Source organism: Etheostoma spectabile, chromosome 8, assembly GCF_008692095.1.
Source record: "Etheostoma spectabile isolate EspeVRDwgs_2016 chromosome 8, UIUC_Espe_1.0, whole genome shotgun sequence".
Lineage (NCBI taxonomy): Eukaryota > Metazoa > Chordata > Actinopteri > Perciformes > Percidae > Etheostoma > Etheostoma spectabile.
In genome coordinates, this window is record NC_045740.1 from 30672761 (window position 1) to 30693926 (window position 21166).

At 40.6% G+C, this 21166-nt stretch overlaps 2 protein-coding genes and 2 long non-coding RNA genes across 4 annotated transcripts in view; 2 read left to right on the forward strand and 2 right to left on the reverse strand.

Moving 5' to 3' along the window:
• The window catches only part of LOC116693509 (uncharacterized), a 10774-nt gene extending 2311 nt beyond the window's left edge, over positions 1-8463 (reverse strand). The window contains exons 1-2 of the long non-coding RNA XR_004332945.1: positions 8450-8463; positions 154-157 (exon numbers count right to left, since the gene is read on the reverse strand). This is a non-coding gene — a long non-coding RNA (uncharacterized LOC116693509). The remainder of the gene's footprint in view (positions 1-153; positions 158-8449) is intronic.
• The window catches only part of LOC116693379 (aminopeptidase N), a 19823-nt gene extending 8340 nt beyond the window's left edge, over positions 1-11483 (forward strand). Inside the window, exons 10-20 of the mRNA XM_032522311.1 lie at positions 329-477; positions 1733-1812; positions 2531-2664; positions 2795-2850; positions 2981-3128; positions 3374-3462; positions 4944-5054; positions 5876-6043; positions 6145-6285; positions 8687-8750; positions 10474-11483. Coding sequence (XP_032378202.1) covers positions 329-477; positions 1733-1812; positions 2531-2664; positions 2795-2850; positions 2981-3128; positions 3374-3462; positions 4944-5054; positions 5876-6043; positions 6145-6285; positions 8687-8750; positions 10474-10620 — 1287 coding nt within the window. The 3' untranslated portion in view covers positions 10621-11483. The remainder of the gene's footprint in view (positions 1-328; positions 478-1732; positions 1813-2530; positions 2665-2794; positions 2851-2980; positions 3129-3373; positions 3463-4943; positions 5055-5875; positions 6044-6144; positions 6286-8686; positions 8751-10473) is intronic.
• On the reverse strand, positions 11326-20325 carry LOC116693464 (arpin). The gene is made up of 6 exons (XM_032522461.1): positions 20101-20325; positions 18801-18876; positions 18352-18484; positions 17195-17401; positions 15061-15221; positions 11326-13825 (listed from the first exon to the last, which is right to left on the reverse strand). Exons 1-6 carry the CDS (start codon positions 20190-20192, stop codon positions 13817-13819), a joined length of 678 nt encoding a protein of 225 aa, XP_032378352.1. The 5' UTR covers positions 20193-20325; the 3' UTR covers positions 11326-13816.
• Positions 20326-20764: 439 nt separating this feature from the next.
• On the forward strand, positions 20765-21132 carry LOC116693499 (uncharacterized). Its single transcript, XR_004332935.1, has 3 exons — positions 20765-20818; positions 20897-20947; positions 21067-21132. It is a non-coding gene; the product is annotated as an uncharacterized LOC116693499 (long non-coding RNA).
• Positions 21133-21166: the final 34 nt, after the last annotated feature.

Here is a 21166-nt window from a genome sequence, read left to right on the forward strand (position 1 = left end):
CCCCCTACAGGTTGGAAGTGGAGTTTTCCATTACATTACATAGAGTTTACCAGATCGGCTAGTGGATCTGTAGTTCCAATGAGACATAATGAGACATAATGAGACATAATGAGACATAATGAGACATAATGAGACATTTTGAGACATTACGACAACGCTAATGGACAGTTCCGCTTCCAACCTGTAGGAGGGCCAAAGTGGGAAAAGTTATCTAGTGTTGCTTTAATACTGTAATCATGACCATGCCTATGTCCATGTCTGAATAATCAGTGATCATTTTATCGTATTTATTTAATAAAATCTGAACTGATTTGTGCCATGTTTGCAGGCCGAGGATAAAAATGGTGGTCACACCAACGTTGCACAGTTCATGGAACCTTGGACCAAACAAATTGGCTATCCTGTCATCACCATCAACACCACCAATGGAGAAGTCTACCAGAAGCACTTCCTGTTCAATGACTCTGCCGAGTCTAGGTACAGTATGTGTCAAATGGACGTTACGTCAGTGTGCCAATTGGGTTACAGCTCAGACCACTAATGATCATGGACATGTTCCTGAAAGCTTCTGAGATACAGATTTGGTCATTACACTCATTTACATAGATTTTCCACGTAACATATAGATGACCAATGTCTTTACTTTACCTGAAAATGTGACCTCATAAGGGGCAAGATTCCAGATTGGCCCATCTGAGCTTTCACACCCAGGGCTTGGTTTATACCTCTCACCATTTCTACTGGGGGGGCCATAGGCAGGCTGGGGGAAATCATATTAATGTTAAAAAACTAATAAAGTGAATTGTTCATGCAATGAGACCTTTTAAAGAACATTGGATGTTTTGTCAGAGCTGTCACTCATGAACCCACAGTGGATTATCACGCAACTCAGGTTGCAGTTGTCCTCAACTCTACAGAGCTTGGTCTTTCAGTCCATTGTTTGTGGCAAAAAATCAATTAATTGATCGACACTAGTTCAACACGAGACGCCAGTGATTAGAATACTGGCAAGTTCACCTTCCATTTGAAGACAGTTAACATGGCGTTGTCACTCAGTGGCATGGACACTTACATTCTGACCCCTGGGTGGAAAATGTGAGCAAATGCAGTATAGCAGAAAACTTGTAGTCCAAAACTGCTTCTAAAATAATGACTGCTTCCTTCAGTGTTTATTGGAATTTTACATCGGTTCAGTCTGGGATCGGGGAAGCTCCTCTACCTTCTCTTTCCAAAGTCCAACACTGGATCATAAATCTCTCACCAGTGACTTCATCAAACCACAATGTCCAACTCCCTCTGAAAATAGTTGTTACCAAATAATTAAAGACAGGTTCATGGGTCTCTTTTACTTGGCAAAATCCAGTAAGTTGATGCATTAACGTCACCTTAGTAAGTGAGTATTCCCTGGCAGGCCTGCATGAGATCACTGCAGCTGATTACAGTAGATTATACTTTTGGCCATGTGGAGTGTTCTGAAAGGATGTGTTGTAACCCTGTGCTCCATAACACTCCCGTTGTGGGTTGCACAATCATTTACAGTAACCTGACACAGTTGTAGGTTGCCTTGGCCATACCCAGACCATAACCGCTTTGCTTACAGGAGATTAGATTTTGTAGTTTATTTACAGATACAGATTTTCAGATTGTCATCATTTCCTGGATCATGAACATTCTAGCCCTATCATAACTAGTACTTGTTATAGTTTTTTGTCTTTTTTTTCTGTCTTTTTAGTCTTTGGTGGTACGTCCCGATCAGAGTCATGTCAAATACATCTAAAACTTCTGTTGTGTGGTTGAAATCCAGCGCCCCAGGTAACAGAATCTACAACATCCAGCTTTGGAATGAACTGCTTGTTTCTCCTAAAACACCTCGGTTTGCATGTCGGTCAAACAACCATCGATTTAGATCTCATCTGTCTCACCAGGCTCACTGACGACTAAATGAAAAGTCAGTTGAAAATGAAGGGGTCAGATTAGAGTCCTAATGAATAAATGCACACAGAAAGATTCACAAATGTATTTCTTATGCACACACAAATATGTTTGTTTTGTATGTACATTAGGATGTCATGAATTCTGAGTCCATTTAGGCTAACTCAGGCTTTTAATAATTCCACTTTGGCCCCAAAAACAACTCTTTCACTTTTGTCAGAAAGTCAGAGCACAAGCTCTGGCAAATCCAATCTTTGATTTGTTATGTAAATGTGTGTGTTGTTTGCATAATTATGGTAAGTTATTGTGTTATTTTCATGAATCCGGTAAAGTAGAAGCATGTACATTTTAAACAAATGAGGCCCCAGAATGGATAATGAAATATTTTTGTGTATTAAAAAGTATTTTTGTGTAGCAAGTCATTTCTATATAAATCCTGAAATCCTTCTGTGTGCATCCATGTGTTATGATACTGATCTGACTCCATAGAAAATGAATGAGACAGACCAGAGAACAGATGACCATATACACAAGTATTTCATTTGTATTCATACTGTGCCATTGATTATGAATTATATGATGATTGCCTTTTGGATAGAAAAGAAAGATGAATTCCTTTCCACCAATGGGGAGTGGATCCTGGCAAACATCAACTGTTCTGGGTACTACAGAGTCAACTACAACCCGGAGAACTGGGACCGCCTCCTGACTCAGCTGGAGATAGACCCGCATGTGAGTACTGGGCCAAATAATGACTTACCAAATCCCAGAACTGAGCAGAAACAACCTCCATCTAGATACAGCATCCTTCATTTATATGAATAAGGAATGACATTTTCATCATTTTGCTCTTGTTTTTCAGCGCTTCCCACCGATGAACAGAGGGCAGCTTATTGATAATGCATTTTTCATGGCAAGGTAATGACTTGGATTCAGACGATTTAGACTGATAGGAATTCATTTTTCTGTGGGTGAAGTGTGTTGTGACGACATAAAGTCATGCAGGTGCCTCTCGGATTTTACCACGTCTAATCTCTGTTTTCTCCAGGGCTAAACTCGTGGAAGTGACTCTGGCTCTGAATTCAACACGATTCCTTCACAAAGAGCTGGACTTCCTTCCCTGGCAATTAACAGTCAAGAACTTTGAGTACTTTGTCCTCATGTTCGATCGCTCCGAGGTGTACGGACCCATGCAGGCATGTGACATTAAAACATCCTTTCTTAAACTTTTTAATTCAAAATTCAAAATGAGTCTTGCTTTTTTTTACATCACTAACTTAATTGAGCAGTATTGGAGGAAGAAGCTAGAGTTAACAGACTGAATGTGCTGGCCTGTGGGTGTTCATGTCCCTCAGCATAACAATAAGCAGATGTGCAGTCAAAGTGTAATATTGCTGCGTGTGTTCCCGTACCTCTGATTTAAAGCTGTCTCTTCCTGTAGGCGTACTTCCGTGAACAGGTCAAGGGCCTGTACAACTCTCTCAGGAATTACACAGACAACTCAACGATCCCAAAGGATCACTCCGAACAGTAAGGAAGACCAGGTTTCCTACCCTCAGTTAATCATTCAACACATTTCTAGTTTGCATTTTACAGTTCTACAAATCCACAGCTGAGTCTGAGAGTGCCGATGCAGAGCAGCTGTGTCAGCGTGTACTTTATCAGTTGTGTTGGACGTACATGTATCAGCTGGACGCAAACATGAATGCAAATGAGTGTGAATGTGGCAGTGTGTGTGTCTGCCGGATGTGTGAATACACCTTTGTTAAAATGTTATCAGTGCTGTGTCAAGCTGCCCCCACACAGTACTATTACGCAGTACTTAAGTACAATATTGAGTTACTTGTACTTTACTTGAGTATTTTGTCCACTACTACAAATATTGCTTCCACTTATGGCCCCAAATAGCAACAAAAAAAAAACACATTAACAAATTCAATAAGCAATTTCTGATTGCGTCTCCCTAAATTATGCTATATTTCATTCTTTAAGGGGCCGGGCTCAACATTCAGAACATTAACCCTCGTGTTGTCGTCACGTCGACCGAGCAACTTTTTGTTTTTCTGGGTCAAAATAGTCTTTTTCAACATCTTTATTGTTCTTCGCCCTGATGTTTTTTTGTCAATTTTTTCTGCTCCTTTTGACTTTTTTGTGGGGTTTTTCCCCACATTTTTGAAGCTTTTTGGGACATTTTAGTCACTTTTTTTTAGTGGTCCTTCGTAGAAAAAGTTTTTTGAATGCTATGAAATTGAACCAAACATCCAAATTTTATAGAAAGCAGTGGGCTGGTCATTTATTTTACTTGTTGTGTGGAACAATCCGTGTTATTTTTCTGAAATTTTGGTTGAAGACACTTCAGATAAAGATTGTTTTTTTTTCTCCAAAATGGGTCAAATTTGACCCGAGGACAACACAAGGGTTAAATCAACACTATGTAACCTTTGTCCCCCTACAGGTTGTCTAATGAGACAACCTGATGGCGGACAGAGCAAGAAAAGTTACCAGGTTGGAGAATCTCTGTGTTCTTCAAACCACATTATATTTAACATCATGTATCAGGGTTTCCACGGGGTCTCATAAAGTCAACAGAAATCTAAAATTTAAAATCAAAATCTTAGGCCTTAAAAAGTCTTAAATTCACTGAAGTATTGTGCTCCAGTTCTTAAATAATATCTTAAACAGGTCTTAAATTTCCCTTCGTCCATGTAACTCTCCCTCTAACGCTCAACAAAATCCATCCATCCGATCAGTTTTACTCCGTGTCACTTTTATTCAATTTAATAATGCTATTTACTTTTCACATAAAGTATGTTTTTGACTCTGCATTTCATTGTGCTTTAATGATGTGAAATAGGTCTTAAAATGTCATTTATAAATATCTTAAAAAGTCTTTAAAACTCTTCATTTCAACTTGTTGAAACCTGCAGAAAACCCTGTTCAACATCTGTACACCTATAATAATCTATAATACCATATGCATGTTTGAAAATCCAAGTGTGCTTCCTTCCCAGGCACAGCCAGCTCCTGGCCGTGGACGTGGCGTGTTCCAACGGACTCCCAGAATGCTTAGCGATGGCTACAAAGATGTTTGCCGACTGGATGAACAGCAACAACACGAACCCGTACGCACACTACTGAATAAGTATTTTTTTATTGCATCACCTTTCTACTTCGTACCTTCTAAAATGATCCTAAACTTGCATGACTCTATGTTTAAGAAAAACACTGTAACAGCTTTAATCGTATTCTGTCACTTTACTCTCCAGCGATGATTTAGTGAAGGTAGGTGTCCTTTAATCTCTTTTTGTGTTATTGTTGGTGGTTGTTACCACTCTGCATTGTGGTTCTTATCTTTCTTTTGGCTCTGTATTATCCTAATTTATTCATCACGTTTTATTTATCAAATTTTCAAATCAGAAAGTTTCATTGTCATTTTCTTATGTTTAAGTGTATTTTTTCCTGTGTTGTTTTGCTGTTCTTTGTAATAACTCAGTGTAAATGAGGGCCGCACCTCGATCTCGCGAGTTTCATTGAAGCTTGAATGAATGAATGAATGAATGAATGAATGAATGAATCTTTAAAGCTGCACTTGGCAGGATGTCTATGTGCACTTTAATCCTTAATCACAAATAGGGGCGATCATGGAGAACATGATTATGATTAATATTACTACCTATCTATTATCTTTTGAGAAAAGTGTTTGCCAAGACAAAATTCTAGTTCCTCTACACCTAACTTTCTAGCCTTTTGGGATCCAGGTGCAACTTTAAAGTAGAGGCATTGACTCTTCATTAGATGTGTAGATTTGATCAAAATACAGGATTGGGAGGGGGGGGTACCCCTGTTGCCCTAGAATACATTTTGAAAATCAGACAGTCGCGATGTAGGGAAAATAACTGTGCATGTATGTGTGTGTGTGTGTGTGTGTGTGTGTGTAATGCAGCATCCACCCCAACCTGCGGTCTGTAATCTACTGCCAAGCTGTGGCTGCTGGCGGGAAGAAGGAGTGGGACTTTGCCTGGGCGAGGTACCAGAGCTCCGGCGACACCTCGGAGAAAGAGCAGCTGCGTGGAGCTCTGTCCTGCACCAAGAAGATCTGGCTGCTCAACAGGTGACGCTCCTTTCATCTGGCACACACCTGTGATGAGGTGAATCCCAAGCACGCAGTTGTTATTGAGTGAAGAGCTAGTCAGTGCCTTCCTTATCTTACAGATACCTGGAGTACACTTTGGACCCTGACAAGATACGCCTGATGGATGTCGGCTCCACTATTTCCGACATAGCCATGAACCCGGCGGGGCACGCGCTGGCCTGGAACTTTATCAGAGCACACTGGGACTACGTCAGTGAGCAGTAGGTTGCATTTTGGACTATGTCTACTGCCTCTTCAATTGGTTTATATATTTATATACTCATGAACAAGTATTGAAGATAGTACAGTTGGGTTTGACCAATAATGCCAAAATTTAAATGTAGCCTTTTTTACTCAGATTTACGACAGATTTCCAAGAAAATTACAAGTATTCGTGGTTTACCCCAGAACATAGGCTTATCAGGGTGGAGGAGCCGAGCTAACACAGCAGTTAGAGCGTGAGAACTCTGAGCTAGAAAGCTATTTTCATGGTGTACTCCATTTTAAAGCTCCATCAATCTTTTTCTTTTAGTCACTTGGGTACGGAACTCATCAACAAGCTAAAAGTCACAAACATTTTTCACATTGAGAGGCGGAGTCCCTCCCCTTTCGGTGGACCAACATTTCCGAAAGAATATGTACGGTAGTGAACTGCAAGAGACAAATAGTTATTAGATCCTGTTCCAATTGAGTTATTTAGCAGAGGCACCGGGGCTCTGTCCGGCTTTTAGCACAGCCCATGACAATTGTGATTGGTTTTAAGAAATGCCGATAAACCGGAGCACGTTTCTCTCTCAATGCCAGGAATGCTGTGTGGACTAGCCAGACCCTCCTCTGCAATGCGGTGGAGGAAGGTCTGACAAGCCTAGCACGGCTTCCTGATGTGTTTCTTGGTCTACAGTTCTGTGTCATGAACTGTTGTTGTCAGTGCTTCATGGACACGCTTCTGCTTGCTGCTTTGTCCCAGATCTGAGATCTGAGAGCCGGGCCTAGCTCAGGTCCCTTGACACTTAGTGGCCTGTGGTCCAGTCACTTGAATAAACACACACTGCCATTAAATAATACACTACAATAAGCAGTGGCTTATATAAATCATGCACGGTGTTATCAAGTCCAAAGGTCTTGTTTTTTAATCAGTGCTTATCGTTAGCTCGCCTTCATAAAGTCCTCAGTGTTTGTGCTGTTACCAGGAAGTGTAAAGTCTGTTTACATAGCAGACAGGGTTTCATTTCATGAGCAAACAGTGATAACCGAGATTGATCTAACTCAAGTAATCAGCAGGAAGTCTAAATTCTGTTTTAATCAATAGATATTTTGTCCATCCAGACTTCAGTATCAACCATTTCCTGAAGTTTCCTTCAGAAGATAATCCAGTTCATACTAGGGCTCCAACTTCTGATTATTTTTCATTGTCGATTACCATTAATGGATTAGTCATTTCCTCTATAAAATGTCAGAAAATTGTTAAAAATGTAGATTCCCAAACCCCAAGATGACTTCCTCAAATGTCTTGTTCTGTCCACAACTCAAAAGGTGTTCACTTTACTGTCACAGAGGGAAGAAACTAAATCATATTCACATTTAACACGCTGGAATAATGCAAGTTTTACATTAAAAAAAAGACTCAAACCAATGAATGGATAATGAAATCTAAACAATATATAGTTGACAACCAATTGATTCATCTTTGCAGCTCTAATTGAGACGTGTTAATAAGGTCCACCTGGCGCAAACTAATGCAGTCTAAAACAGCAGCCCTGTAATAAAGTTGTTGTTTAAGAGACGTGGTAGTCTATATGGACGACGAAGCATTTAGGGAACGTTCCTCCAGATGTCTCTAATTTTTGGCCTTATGTCCGTCCCCGTCCTCTGTCTCTGTGTTGGTGATCTAACCTCTGGTGGATTTCTGAGGACTATGGTTACCTGGTCCTCAGATCTCTGCAGGGTAAATCCAGACAGCTAGCTAGACTATCTGTCCAATCTGAGGACTATGGTTACCTGGTCCTCAGATCTCTGCAGGGTAAATCCAGACAGCTAGCTAGACTATCTGTCCAATCTGAGGACTATGGTTACCTGGTCCTCAGATCTCTGCAGGGTAAATCCAGACAGCTAGCTAGACTATCACATCTTCCTGAGACTATTTAGCAGAGGCACCATGGCTCCGTCTGGCGCTTAGTGCCCCCCAAGACAACTAAGAACAACAAGTCAAACCGGGACCAGCAAATGAATACATAACCTTATGAAGTCTAACGTTTTCTATTTTTAAGTACATTTTATACAGATGAATAAATCGTTAGTGAAGTTGAATTAACAGTAGTGGTGTAACGGGCTGTAGTTGATCTCCCTCCCTAAAAAGATGAATAGGTTTGGACTTATTTTTCCAACTAAAATACATTTTTACTAGAGAGAAAGTAGGCTACCAAAGAATGGTATCAGTGCAAAAGTTGAACGGGAAAACCGAGTACTCAACTTGAATGTGTGTTATAAGTTCTAAGTTTGTTTTTCTCCCATCCCAGAATGCTGGGTGGACTAGCCAGACCCTCCTCCTCCTGGGTTTTGTGGGGATACCCTGCATTGCACTAGACTTAAAAACTGTTTCTAAAGCTGTGTCTCTGCTGCCAGGGATGGGGCCATGCTGATCAACGCCGTGTCCAGCAGGTTCTCCACACAGTTTGAACTGGACGAGGTATTTATTGATGTTTTATTATTGATGTTTTGTTATGTCACTACCAATAATTATAATTCTATCCCCTGAGTAACTAGATCCACCCTGATATCTCATCAGAGGTGTCTGTGTCATGTTGAGTTATGATGGTGACAGCACGTTAGTTTTACCTCAGAACCAAAGCCCAAATTTCTCTCGCTATGTCATTTCTTATCTATTGTTATGTGCAGTGGTAGAATACCACCTCTAAGTACATTTACTCAAGTTATGTAGTTAATTACAAATTGGAGGTACTTGTACTTTACTTGAGTCTTTTCCTTTCATGCCAATTTACACTTTAGTTACTAGTTACTTTAGTTACTCCACTACATTCATCTGAAAGCTTTAGTTACTTTAGTTACTCCACTCCATTCATCTGACAGCTTTAGTTACTAGTTACTTTAGTTACTCCACTACATTCATCTGACAGCTTTAGTTACTAGTTACTTTAGTTTCTAGTTACTTTAATTACTCCACTCCATTCATCGACAGCTTTAGTTACTAGTTACTTTAGTACTCCACTACATCATCTAACAGCTTTAGTTACTAGTTACTTAGTTACTAGTTACTTTAGTTACTCCACTCCATTCTCTGAACGCTTTAGTTACTAGTTACTTATTACTCCCCCATTCACTGACAGCTTTAGTACAGTTACTTTATACTCCACTACAATTCATCTGACAGCTTTAGTTACTAGTTACTTTAGTTACTAGTTACTTTAATTACTCCACTCCATTCATCTGACAGTTTTAGTTACTAGTTACTTTAGTTACTCCACTCCATTCATCTGACAGCTTTAGTTACTAGTTACTTTAGTTACTCCACTCCATTCATCTGACAGCTTTTGTTCCTAGTTCCTAGTTACTTTCCTTCATTTAACAAAAGGAAAAAAATTGGAAAAAACAAGATTTCATGTCAAAGTCCAAACTATATTTTGTAACTACAGAAAAGTATTGTTTTTCCATTCCATTATTTTCCAGTATTTTTTTTTGCACCCCAGCTGTAAGAATATTACACTTTTTGACAGTTGTTTTTTTACAGTGCACTTTTGCTGCAATGTACACAAATGCAAGGCATTCACCAGAGAGAAAAAAACTGGAGACCATATCACATAATTAGGACTTGCTATATTTTGTGGAGATCTGGATCTCGTAATTACAAGAAAAAAAAACATCTCATAATTACGAGGTCAGGCCACCAGTTTTTTTTTTTTTTTTACACACACATTTTTTTGAAAGTTTTTTTTCAGAAATGTCTCAACCCCAAATCCAACATATTATTAGCAAATATGAGTTAGCGTATTTGTCAAAAAGCCAACTGCTGGTAGGCTTACTGGCCTAGAGGTAAGGTAGTCACTAAGGTAGCCAATCCTAAGGACACATGGATGTTCAACATTAAAACATGGTTTATAAAATCAGGCCAACAATTATTATTTTAATAGCTTAGTATTTATCTATGCAATAAAAAAAAGTATGTGTAAAGGCTTTGAGCCGCCCACACATTACTGTTGGCCCAGTTTGATTTGCAACCTGATTTCTCACAATATATGCAGTCCATGATTCATCTTTCTCAGAAAAGGGTTCCTTGGCTTAAAAAACTAACATAGCTGTGTGTGTGTGTGTGTGTGTGTGTGTGTGTGTGTGTGTGTGTGTGTGTGGGTGTGTGGTGTGTGGTGTGGGTGTGGGGTGTGTGTGTGTGTGTGTAGCTGGAGCGTTTTCAGAAGGAGTATAATCTGGGTCCTGCTGTCAACGAGGTGTTCCAGGCCATTGAGAAAACCCAAGTCAACATCCAGTGGGTCAGGGAGAACAAAGATGCTGTCCTCGAGTGGTTTGAAAGAGAAACGGCTGAGTAGAGTGGAAAACACCATCTGTGATTGGTTTAAAACAGGGCTGTTTGACTCAACTTCACTAAAAGGGCCACACTGGAAAATGAGAATCACATCGAGAGCGAGACATGTCTAGTTTATTCAAATGTTTTTATTTAATCGAAAAAGTCAAATATTTTTCACCTTATTATTGCATGTCTCATATAGTCTCCTCACTTACAGTTTGGTCGACATAAAGCCCCCCGAAAAATTCCTCAGCCATTAGAGATTTTATTAAGCCATGAGAAACAGGGATGACATCATTATAAGTGTGATAACACACAGCCGACACACACAACCTGTTTCATAGCGTACATAAGAAAACTCTGCTACTTTTGGTGGCATTTCTGAGTCTCAAAGCCTGCAAATCTACGACATTCTGCTCTGTAATTACAGTTGAAAAACAGTTCTTCAGCTTTTGGTTTGGAGCACAACTAGGCCGGCCAAAATGATTGTGAACCTTAATTGATATTTGGACCGGATCAAGGTTTGCAAAGGGCCGGATTTGGCCCATGGGCCTTAAGTTTGACACTGGTGATATAGAGCCTCACAGATCAGAGTGGTGCCAGCTGCTGAACAATCTTCATTTTCCACTAAATCTACTTCGAAAACAAGAACCGATCAAGACTGAATCTCACTTTTACCACTATTATCAATTAAAGGGTAACTAGGCCTACTGGGTTTTTTTTTCCCACCTGGACCCTATGTTCCCATGTTCTGTGTCTAAGTGACTGATGGGAACAACAGTCTCTGACATTGGTCCAGTATCAAGAGAGATCTCTGCAGTCAGCAGTGGAGAAACAAGATACAACGTAAGTTAATAGGACAATTGTCCAGCTTGTATTCACCTTCATAAAGTGCTCGTTTTGCTGCTGACAGACTCAGATTATTATTCTAAGTATCTGACAACATTATGGAAAGGATTTCTAAGGAGGTCGATCTTTCTGTTAAAGAGTAAAATCCTTTTTTAAACATGAAAACATCCACGAAACTGCATTCACTAAACCCACCAGACTCCATGTAAATAAAGAGTCATTTTTGCATTGTAAAATACACTTCATTCAAAGTCAACAGAAACTAAATAAAACTACGAAAAGACGGTTTGAGTCGTCTTTCCCCTCAAATATATTGGCTCTATACACGCTTAAAGTATTGTTTTTTTTTAAATGGAGTCTGGTGGGTTTAGCACTAGAGACATCAGAGCTGTATCTATCTCTGTTGGGATCCTTTCCATAATGTTGTCAGACACTTACTTTGGAGCTTGTTTCACCGCTGCCGACTTACAAGCCAAACTTTGTGTCAACAATTTTGCTGTGGCAAATGGTTTAATACGAGCATTCGTTATAATAATCTTCTAGCAAATATGTATTTTCAGTGCGGAGTGATTTGACATTTACCAGCATTGTGATGTGGCCAATTTCCAGTTGCACAAGTCAGTTATAGGGAACATGTTTATATGTGTATAATATGTTGTAATCGAAGAAACAAAATTATTCTTGTATGTTGTTGAAATTGTTATTTTTAATAATAAAACATTGTCATTGTGTATAGAAGTACATGTCATTTTTGTTAAACCTGGTTGGCAGAGCAAGTGGCAGCAGATAAAGCATCAATCATCCCATCCATCCATATGTTAAAGTAGATAAATCCACGTTATTTCTTTTAACAATTCTGGATGAAAGAAACACAAATGTCTGATATAGAAATGAAAAAGGACTCAGAATTCAGGGAAACATGGGTAATTATAATTATTTGCCATATCCTTAGTATCTAAAATCACATTTTATGATGTCCAAATGATAATAACTGCGTGCAATGACTTCAATAAGGAATATATTTTATTATTTAATACAATAATTATGATTCTATCTATATATACACAGTATATGAGTAACTAGACACACCCTGATATCTTATCAGAGGCGTTTCTGTCACGTTGAGTTATGATGGTGACAGCAAGTACTGTAGTTAAGTCCAAATGTTGAGGTACTTGTACTTTACTAGAGTCTTTTCTTTTCATGCCACTTTCAACTTCTAAAGTCATTTCTCCACATAGCATTTGCTAAACATGTTAAAATATGAATATACCACTGGGTTAAAAAAAAGGTATAGAAAGTGATATTAGACTAATACACGTTTTGTCAAATTGAATGAATACCTCCTCACGGTCCCCTAGCTCTCCGTTTCCTGTCTGTCTGGGCGTGTTAATCCACATGGAAAACAAACAGAAAGGAGTGCACGAGCCACAAAACACTGTTCCAGCCAATCGGCAACAGGCAGACAGTTGATGATAGGCGGGGGGTGTGGGGGGGGGGGAGCAGGTGAATGCTTCAACAATCTACGACCTTTGTGCAGAATGACTTACTGCACCTTTAAGAAGGATGATGTGTGTGACTGTGTGTGTGTGGCGAGCGTTTCCATGGCGCACACAGCTGCCCATATGTCCCCTACAAACTAAACGTATGGCAGAGCCCGGCGTCGTCCAGTCCAGAAGGAGCGCCGTGTGTAGTTGTTGAGGAACCAATAAGCAGAACCGAAATTCATTTTTATTTTGCGAGTGCACAGTTCTTGGCATTTGGATTGGTTTTGGATTCAGTTCTAATTTGGGTTTTCGGTTCCCGACCCTACTGTCAGGTGGGCGAACGCTTTCCCAAATACTTCAGTTGTCAAACAGAACTAAAGCGGTGTACTGAGCCTGTGAAACGAGAGATACACTTTAAATACAACGAGTCTCTCTAGACAGGACTTAAATGACAGTATGAAAGGACCAACAAGTGTGTAGTAAAACAGATATTTGGGACTGTCATTCACACCAGGCTATGCAGAAACTCCGGATTAAACTTGGACACAAACGGACGGAGTAGAAGAAAAAGCTCAGAAAGATTAAAAAAAATAAAAAAATAAAAGCAGAGCTTAATTTCCAGTTATACACAATTGCGGATCTTATCCAAAGTATACAAGAGTAAAGTTTCAAAGGCAGCTAAGATACACACATGGAGCTGGAGGGGTCTGCTCCCATATTGGGGAAGTGACGCTAGGTTTTCGGCCCCTGGGCCAAAGAAGTTAAGTACCTCCGGTAAAATGTGGGAGTCCCAAGGCCAAGACAGACGCAGGAAGGGATCCGAACTGAAGCGGTTCACCCTGGAGACGGGAACAGCGCCAAGACATCAGGCTGATGGCTTCCTCAGTCATCCTGAGACAAACGAAGTGGGATGAATATGTTAATAACAACAGACGCAGCCAAAGATTGAGTCGGCTGTTAGGTCAAATCACAGCTTCTAGACAGTCCTCCATATCCATTTTAGGGCAGAATTATTTTCATTGTCGATTCATCTGTTGAGAATTTTCTTGATTAATCAATTGGTTGTTTTTTCGTCTGTAAAAGGTCAGAAAATTGTGAAAGACGTGGTCCCAAAGCCCAAGATGACGTCCTCAAATGTTTTTTTTCCCCACCACAACTTACATACATTCAGTTAACTAACATAGAAAAGTATGGAAACCAAAAAATATTCATAATTAACAAGTTGATATCAGAATTGTTAGCAATAGTTTATTGATTAATCTTTGCAGCTTCAATCCATTCAAGTGTCACATGTACAGTACAAATAGGTTGAGTTCCTTTACTCAGGGCTTATAAACTGTCAAAACGCAAAGCAACTTTTTAATGTTACCATCTTGTATCGTACATGTTGTTGTATACATCACTGGTTCTCAAACTGGAGTAGAAGTACCACTGGTGGTACGTGAGCTCCCTCTAGTGGTACGCAGATGGAATCTCTGATATATTTTGAAAAAAATGGAATGAATGACTTTAAGTGGAATATTTTTGGTTAGATATCTGTATTTACGTTCATGAACGGAATACGCATGCATCCATAATTAGTTAGGAGATGTGATGTAAAGATAGTAAGCAGAGGTGAAAAGGCAGGGCTCCAAACAGGAAGTATTAAGAAGAGAAGTGCAATTCTGGATTCAGTTAGGGGGGGACGGAGGAAGTACAGCGTGGCCGACCACAGTCAAGAGTAAATAACGTTATTAGGAATAAAGCTGCCTTCTGTGTGACCTGTCTGATGCCACAGTCTAACAGTGACCGCCCACTTTTTTTAACAGCTCTAGAAGTGATTTTCCCCATTCAATTGTTCCATTGACATTTCAAAAACTGTTTATTTAAAGAGTTTTAAGCCTGGAACCAAGTCAATCATCCACGACATGAATCGTGAATATAAAACATTTGATTTGGTGCAAAAAAACATTTTGAAAACAGCAAAAAAAAAAGGCAAAGGCACAAGACTGTAGGGAAACTATCATAGACTTATTCGGCAGAAGCTCCATCTAGCCGTTGGCGCTCAACGGTAGACGTAAATCAGAACTTTTTGAGCGATTCCACGTAGGAACCGGTTCTCGAGGCCAATCCCCATCCCCACTCACCCATTCATCCTCCTCGGCTCCCTCTCCTTGGCCGGGCGTCTGAGTGCTGACTGCGTCTGCTTTGTTGGCCAGGATCTTGTCCGTCCACGACGCTCCGGCCTTTTCATCGCCAGCAAAGTTACACCCGGTCACCGTTCCGCAGTCCACTTTGGCTAACGAGACTGGAAGAACGACAGAGAGGAAGAAAGGAGTTTATTAAAAAAGCTAGACACACAGCAGAGATGGAACTAGGCATGAGAACAATTATTTGTCATTGTATGAACACAACACAATTACATCGATGTTCAAGTTGGTCTGCATGATATGAGAAGAATATGCCATAACGATAAATACTTGAGATGAATAAACAGATATTAAAGGGTACTCAGTTGTGCTGCTTGTAACATTCTGCTAAAATACAACAAACTCTGGGAGAAAAATGTTCATTTCCAACATTATTTTATTGAACTAATTAAACATAAAAAGCACCACTAAAAAAATAAATGACAGTTTTAGAGAGCAGCTTTCTACCGATACTCGCTTTCAACTATCTCAAATAATCTCGGAGTGTTTTTGACGACATGCCGCAGCCTTTCGCGATGTTTGCGTACGCTGAAATCACGATAGTCTTTATCCACGACCCTCCGGTGGATTTATGAGGACTATACTGCTCCTCAGATCTCTGCAGGGTAAATCCAGACATACACAGACGGGGGTGGGGGGGTGTCCGGCCTGTTTTGAATTTCCTGAGAAAGTCAATCCTCTGTAGGGCTTTCTTTACCCAGGTGAGAGGTGTTGAGGGGCAGTGGGAGTTCTTTGGGGATACATGAGAATTTGATGTTGTCCAACATATCAACTAGGGCTGGGTTTACAATTTTTTTTCTCTCCAATTTTCATTTCAAAATAAATCATAAAATCTAATAACGTTGACGTTATACCTTGATTTGGTTTTGGGAACACTTTACATAACTGGATCAAAGTGTAACGCAATTTTATTGAAACGATCAAACATTAACCTTACATAAGAAGAAGGAGAAATGCACTGCACCAGGATGTAGAATGATTTATGTATAAATCTGGGGTAAAATGTGTAAACGTAGACGCTGTGAACAGACCAGAAGTGTCCACTCCAAAGGTTGGATATCAAAGGGCCGGATGACTCTCCTGCATATGTAAAAGGTCAAACACTGTTCTTCTCCCTGGAGGTTAGTTGTAAAACAGGAAAAAAAACCCATTTAATTAGAGTCACTCCCCACAGCCATGGGGGTCAACACTAGGACGAGTTTGATTAATGTGAGGGTTATGAAAACAAAAAGGCCTCTCCGGCTCTGACAGGCCCGTCTTATGAATGTGAAACAAGAGGCCAAGCCAGAGTGGATGGCTGCAGCCTGGAGACCTCCTGTCTCATACCGCCCCTTGCTGTCCATACGGTGCCTCTGCACCCCTTTTGTTTCAGACCCTCCCACCCACCTTTGGGCCACGCCTCCTCACTTTGACATCTGTCACGTCCAAATGAAAACCAAATGTCCAAAAATTCAAAAGATTAATTATTTTACATTTCCACTTTGAAAGAAAGGGAAGAGTGGGGTCCCCTGCTGGAGCTGCTCCCCCCCCGCAGCCCGATACCGAATAAACGGATGAAGGGGGATGGATGGAATTTGATCTTGCTTTGTTTTCTCTTTGGACTTTCAATTTGAATAATACATATATGAATAAATATTTCCTCTATTCAGAAGGACTGACAGGAACTGAAAAGGAAAAATGGAGCGAGCTTTGGTTTCTAAACAGTGAAAATGTGCAACATACAGTACAACCTTTTACTATTCTCCTGAATACTCGGTTTGAAGTATTTTTCTTTGGGTTTGTTTACATGCTGACTCCGTCACACATCTACTGACGCTACGGTATTTTCAGTCAGTGTCCAAAATCTGGTTTGGTCGTTCCCTATTTAATAAACGCTATATATAGGGAATAGTGAGTGAGGGAATGGTTTGCAACACAGCCGAGGTCTCTAGAAGTGTATTATTCAACTTTTAATTGTGTAATAGAAGGACATGAAAATCCCAATACCAACCCAATCGACACCCATGTATGGAGAAAGAATTGAATCGGGACAACCGCATAACATCCAGCCCTGATGGGAATGCATACTCACATATGAAAGGACTGTTTCCTCGGGTCTTCAGTCGTATATCCTGTCCCGTTTCCAGCTCGGTTGTGTCCATCTCTGACTCTGGGTACCAGAAGGCCCAGGTCCCGGGGGGTCGGTGCTGGTCAGTCATCTTCACCAGCTCAGCTTTGTTCACCATCAGGGACAGCTGGTCCTCAGACAGACAGTCCGACTCCCCTTTAGCTTCCACCTCTGTACGCAAACAGCATGTGCACCAAAGCCAATGATCAGGATTTAAAGACACAGTACGCAAGTATTTTATATTAATGAATAGAGTTGGGCGTTGTTTGGATTAGTAATTGGAAAAATGCAATATACTATGGAGTACTAATACTATGCAATATAAATGATACAAAATTGGCCTATCGCAATAATGCATGTTGATGCAATCTATCCACAAAATATAGAACCACGAGCTGCAGCCGGATGCAACACATCATCGTCATCTTGAGAAAACATGGCAGAAACGGAAGAGCTGGTGAAAAAGATCGGTGCAACATCCATTATGTGAACTTGGTTCGGATTTAAACCGCTGTAAGGGACCTGTGGTCAAGCCGTACGACGGAGCCTTTCACTAGCCCAACAATTCACTATATACCATTATTCTTAAAAAAGAATTAAAATTAAAAAAAAAAACAATATATACAGTATATATAAAATTCTTCGCAACCCTTCACAAGTTTGGCTATTTGCCTCTTAGTCCCTTCGCGTATTGGATTTATTTAAAGCAATGTAAGACATTTTACTTACATAGCACAGTTCATTCACAAAAGCAATTCAAAGTGCTTTACATAAGAATACACAGACAAAGCAAATACAACATAAAACTTAACAATCATAAAAACACAACAAAAACAAAGCTACAACAGACAACCTGTAAATTTAAAAGACTTCGAGGTGTAGGAATGACTATGTCTAAATGACCTCAGGGACAGCAATGTCCAACAGAAAGGTTTTAAAAGAACCCGGGGTCGGGGCACATCTAAGTGTTCTGGAACTGTGGGGGGGGGGGGGCGTCGTCCCTTTCCAGATGATCTTAAACTACAACAACATAGAAGACAAAGCACTCCAAACAGAATTAGGTCTGGAGAGGAAATGAAACACGCAGACATGAACACAAATGGTTGTTGTTGTCTACTCACTGTAGGAGGACATGAGGAAGCCAGTGTTGACCTTTTTGGTGTCACTGAAGTTTGGCTCCATCTCCGTACCACTGGCATCGAACTTCCTCTGATGGATGCGGCTGGGTTTGATGTACAGCACATAGAAACGGACCTGCCAGTGACACAAACAAAGATGATAAAATGATAAAATATCACCTTTTCACGATACTGCAATTACAGCTTTTTTTCCATCCATTGAACACAATTACAGCTGTAACAATTCAAATTGCATCAGACTCATATTCTGACTAGAATCAGAGTATAACGACATCAGGCTAACTTATGAGTGGAAATGTAAAGACAAAACATCATTCCCCTTTTGGCTGGGGACCCCCCAGGAACCCATTCAAGGACCCCTGGGTGCCCACCGAAACCACTGGTTTGGGTGGGTGGGTCATGGGTGACTAGCTGGATTTTGCATTTAGTACCTTTTGATTGCTGTCGTCACTGATGGCATGTCTGGAAACATCCAGTAGCTTTCCTTCTAAAAGGACCCCCTGGCCACTGTGTGGAAAAAAAATATGAAATATTAAAATCAGTCTAATTCCACTTGTCTGTGCATTCTGTTGCTTATAGGAGAACTAGTGTTCAAATTCCTGTTATACCAAAAACAGATGTGTATAATGGAGACCAGCGGTGGAATGGAACGAAGTGCATTTACTCAAGTACTGTACTTGAGTACAAATGTTGAGAAACTTGTGCCTTGAGTCTTTTCTTTTCATGACACTTTCTACTTCTACTCCACTACATTCATCTAAAGATTAGTTACTTTAGTTACTCCACTACATTCATCTGACAGCTTTAGTTACTCCACTACATTCATCTGACAGCTTTAGTTACTAGTACCTTTAGTTACTCCACTACATTCATCTGACAGCCTTAGTTACTAGTTACTTTAGTTACTAGTACTTTAGTTACTCCACTACATTCATCAGGGGGGGGGGGGGGGGGGGGGGGGGGGGGGGGGGGGGGGGGGGGGGGGGGGGGGGAAAGCTTTAGTTACTAGTTACTTTAGTTACTCCACTACATTCATCAGACAGCTTTAGTTACTCCACTACATTCATCTGACAGCTTTACTGTAGTTACTAGTTACTTTACACATTAAGGTATCTGTACACAAAACACTTTTTCAATGCATTACTTGTAACAGAGTATTTTTAAACTGTTATTAGTACTTTTACGTAAGTAAATGATCTGAATACTGAATCCAACAATGATGAGACCAAACAACCAAACTCCTTTAAAAAAAATCAGAATACTTGCTAATCGTTTAGTTGCAGTTGCTCACAGTCAAATTCAAGGTAAAAAAAAAAAAAGAAGAAGAAAAGAGCGACTCAAAAAGTAACGTTATAACAGATATCATATCTGAATTTGAATACATTTTCAACTTTTAACCTATAAAGTGGTTGTATACCTAGTGTAATTTTCATCAACTGAAACACACGATAGAGGGCGTTGGCTACATAACGTTCCACCAACACAGCATTTTATTGAGATTAAGTGCTTCCAGCGGGTTTCTTTGAATGCCGAATATACAAAGACGAATTACTTCTTACCAAATGATTAGTGTGAAGTGCGTAAATTAGATTTAGCTGCTCTGAATCTCTGGGAAAGTAAAGTGTCCCGGTGTGTGAGTGGGGTTTGGTGTGGTCGCTACATCACAAGGATAACAATGTATCAGACACACGGAGATACTGTTACTAGCTAGAACTCCTCGGAATACTTTACCTTTCATACGCAGAGGGAGACCACACGCGGTCGAATTTCTCATTGTGAACTGGTTTGTTCTGTAAAGACGTGTTGTGATAAATTCGGCTCATTTTTCATAAACTTCTAGTGCAACTTTTCTCTTCTCCTGTTTCCTGACTTCCTGTTCCTACATGTCACCGCGCGAGAGAGGGGCGCTTGTTTCTTTATCCAGCACGTGCCGACGAGTGACAGCTGTGAAAGAGATGGGGGAAATGACTGTTGCATGCAGTGAACACAATTTAGGCGTAGATTTATTTTTATTTTTTTGGGTTGGGGGTCCCCACCATCACTTACAAGAGGTAGGCCTAGATTTCTAACCCGTCAAAAAATATGAAAAACAACCCACTCCCCTTTGCGTTTCTCCAAAAGTTGAATCCGTCTCAACTTCATTACTGTATTACAAGAAAAAACTAAACCAAAAATCAGTTTATCGTCAAACGTAGAGGGTGTGTTCAGGTGCATTCTGGGCGTGCTGGTCTTACAGGGAGGTGTGTTCCGGTTGCATTCCTGGCGTGTTCCGGTCTTACAGGGAGGGTGTTTCAGTGTCATTCTGGGTGGCTGGTCTTACAGGGAGGGGTGTTCAGGGCATTCTGGGGTTGCTGGTCTTACAGGGAGATGTTTTTCGTGCATCTGGGGGGTGCTGGTCTTACAGGGAGTGTGTTCAGGTGCATTCTGGGGGTGCTGGTCTTACAGGGAGGTGTTGTTTCGGTGCATTCTGGGGGCTGGTCTTACAGGAGGTGTTCAGGTGCATTCTGGGGGTGCTGGTCTACAGGAGGTGTGTTCAGGTGCATTCTGGGCGTGCTGGTCTTACAGGGAGGTGTTTCAGGTGCATTCTGGGGGTGCGGTCTTAAGGAGGTTGTTCAGTGTCCTTCTGGGGTGCCGGTCTTACAGGGAGATGTGTTCAGTGCATTCTGGGGTGCTGGTCTTACAGGGAGTGTGTGTCAGGTGCATTCTGGGCGTGCTGGTCTTACAGGAGGTGTGTTCAGGTGCATTCTTGGCGGGCTGGTCTTACAGGGAGGTGTGTTCAGGTGCATTCTGGGGGTGC

Coding starts and splice junctions, on each gene's coding strand:
- LOC116693464 (XM_032522461.1), bottom strand. CDS start 20,192: ATGAGCCGAATTTATCACAACACGTCTTTACAGAACAAACCAGTTCAC. Junction 18,877..20,100: donor TCTCCCTCTGCGTATGAAAG/GTAAAGTATTCC, acceptor TTTTCCACACAG/TGGCCAGGGGGTCCTTTTAG. Junction 15,222..17,194: donor AGGAAACAGTCCTTTCATAT/GTGAGTATGCAT, acceptor TCGTTCTTCCAG/TCTCGTTAGCCAAAGTGGAC.